Source organism: Salvia hispanica, chromosome 6, assembly GCF_029641045.1.
Source record: "Salvia hispanica isolate PSC_SH4W2 chromosome 6, Shi_PSC_v1, whole genome shotgun sequence".
In the NCBI taxonomy this organism is placed as follows: domain Eukaryota; kingdom Viridiplantae; phylum Streptophyta; class Magnoliopsida; order Lamiales; family Lamiaceae; genus Salvia; species Salvia hispanica.
This window is the reverse complement of record NC_142697.1, coordinates 27,570,265-27,571,506: the sequence shown is the minus strand read 5'-3', so window position 1 is coordinate 27,571,506 and position 1,242 is coordinate 27,570,265. Positions and strand designations below refer to the sequence as shown.

Here is a 1,242-nt window from a genome sequence, read left to right as displayed (position 1 = left end):
CAAGATAGATAAAAGTGATGGGCTCAAATATTTGATTTAGACATTGATTAAATTGTGATGTTTGATTTCAGTACATTAGTGTTAGTCTAAGTACTTGTAAACGAACGCCCAATTTTCCCATCAACGAATCACACATCATTCTCGTCGACTATCTACACCACACGATTAACCAATAATAATTCAAGCATTCACTATTCCCTTTGCAACCAATCAAAACAAGGGCGGTTCTAAACAAGATCTTAACATAAAAAAATAATAATAAAAGCGGGCATTACATATTTTGATTGAAGAATTAGACTTGAGAATTTGTCCGCCGCCGATAATCTATTTTATTCGCTATTTTTGGTATTTAACATCATTCAACAACTATGTTTTCTGAATTTTTTTCTGAAATCTAGCAATATAGATAGATATTCATCCAAAGATCATTATTTTTACCCTTCAGATTAAAAAAATGGAACATCAATCTTCAAAGCATTTGATATTATTTGAGATAAATCACAATTACATTATATCCAGAATACTAAGCCTTGTTCATATCGCCTCAATTCTTTGAACACATAGTCATGCACTCTTCAAACTTCGGACCATCTGTTACACAATAAATCGTAGTATTATACAAAAAAAATTAAATAAATAAATATGCCAAAAAAGTCATTTATATTTTTAGAATATTACCTGATGCCAATTTTTTGCACTTAGAATTTGCACATTCATTTGGAGATTGGGAATCAATCTTCATGGGGATTGTTTCATGACATTTATCGATGCATTCAGTAAAACATTGAGGATTTTCCCTACAATCGAACATACATTGCAATTCACAGGAAAGAATAGGAGAATGTTGTGCCCCAACTCTTGCTAGAAAAAGAATCATTATCATCATCACCCCAACGTAAATTTTCGAACTCATTCTTGTTTTCTCCATCTCTATTTTTACTAATTTGTATCCCACGTTTCTCTCTGTATGATGGGGTTTATATAACATGTTTTATAGTATCATTTTTAGAGATAATTTTTCCTGTCATAAATGCTTATATTAGTGAACACAGGTAGGCAAATTGCATTTATTAGTGAACACAGGTAGGCAAATTGCATATATTAGTAGTAGTACTCAACTATTGCATTTATTAAAAATCTCTATCTATTTTAACCTATAGTTTGACTCTTTAACTCATAATGGTGGATGAAGTTGCCATATACTCTCTCTGTCCCAGATTTATAGTCGCATTTAGTTATGAC

The 1,242-nt window shown here is 31.1% G+C and overlaps 1 protein-coding gene across 1 annotated transcript; it reads right to left on the bottom strand.

Annotated features, from left to right (window-relative positions):
* Positions 1–455: 455 nt before the first annotated feature.
* On the bottom strand, positions 456–932 carry LOC125206481 (uncharacterized). Its single transcript, XM_089060091.1, has 2 exons — positions 679–932; positions 456–591 (listed from the first exon to the last, which is right to left on the bottom strand). The coding sequence occupies exons 1-2, from the start codon at positions 926–928 to the stop codon at positions 545–547; spliced, it is 297 nt and encodes a 98-aa protein (XP_088916217.1). The 5' UTR covers positions 929–932; the 3' UTR covers positions 456–544.
* Between the last annotated feature and the right edge of the window lie 310 nt (positions 933–1,242).

What these genes read in the sequence shown, in the direction of transcription:
- LOC125206481 (XM_089060091.1), bottom strand. Translation starts at nt 928, where the DNA reads ATGGAGAAAACAAGAATGAGTTCGAAAATTTACGTTGGGGTGATGATG. An exon ending in GTGCAAAAAATTGGCATCAG is followed by an intron (nt 592 to 678) that starts GTAATATTCTAA and finishes ATTGTGTAACAG; the next exon opens with ATGGTCCGAAGTTTGAAGAG.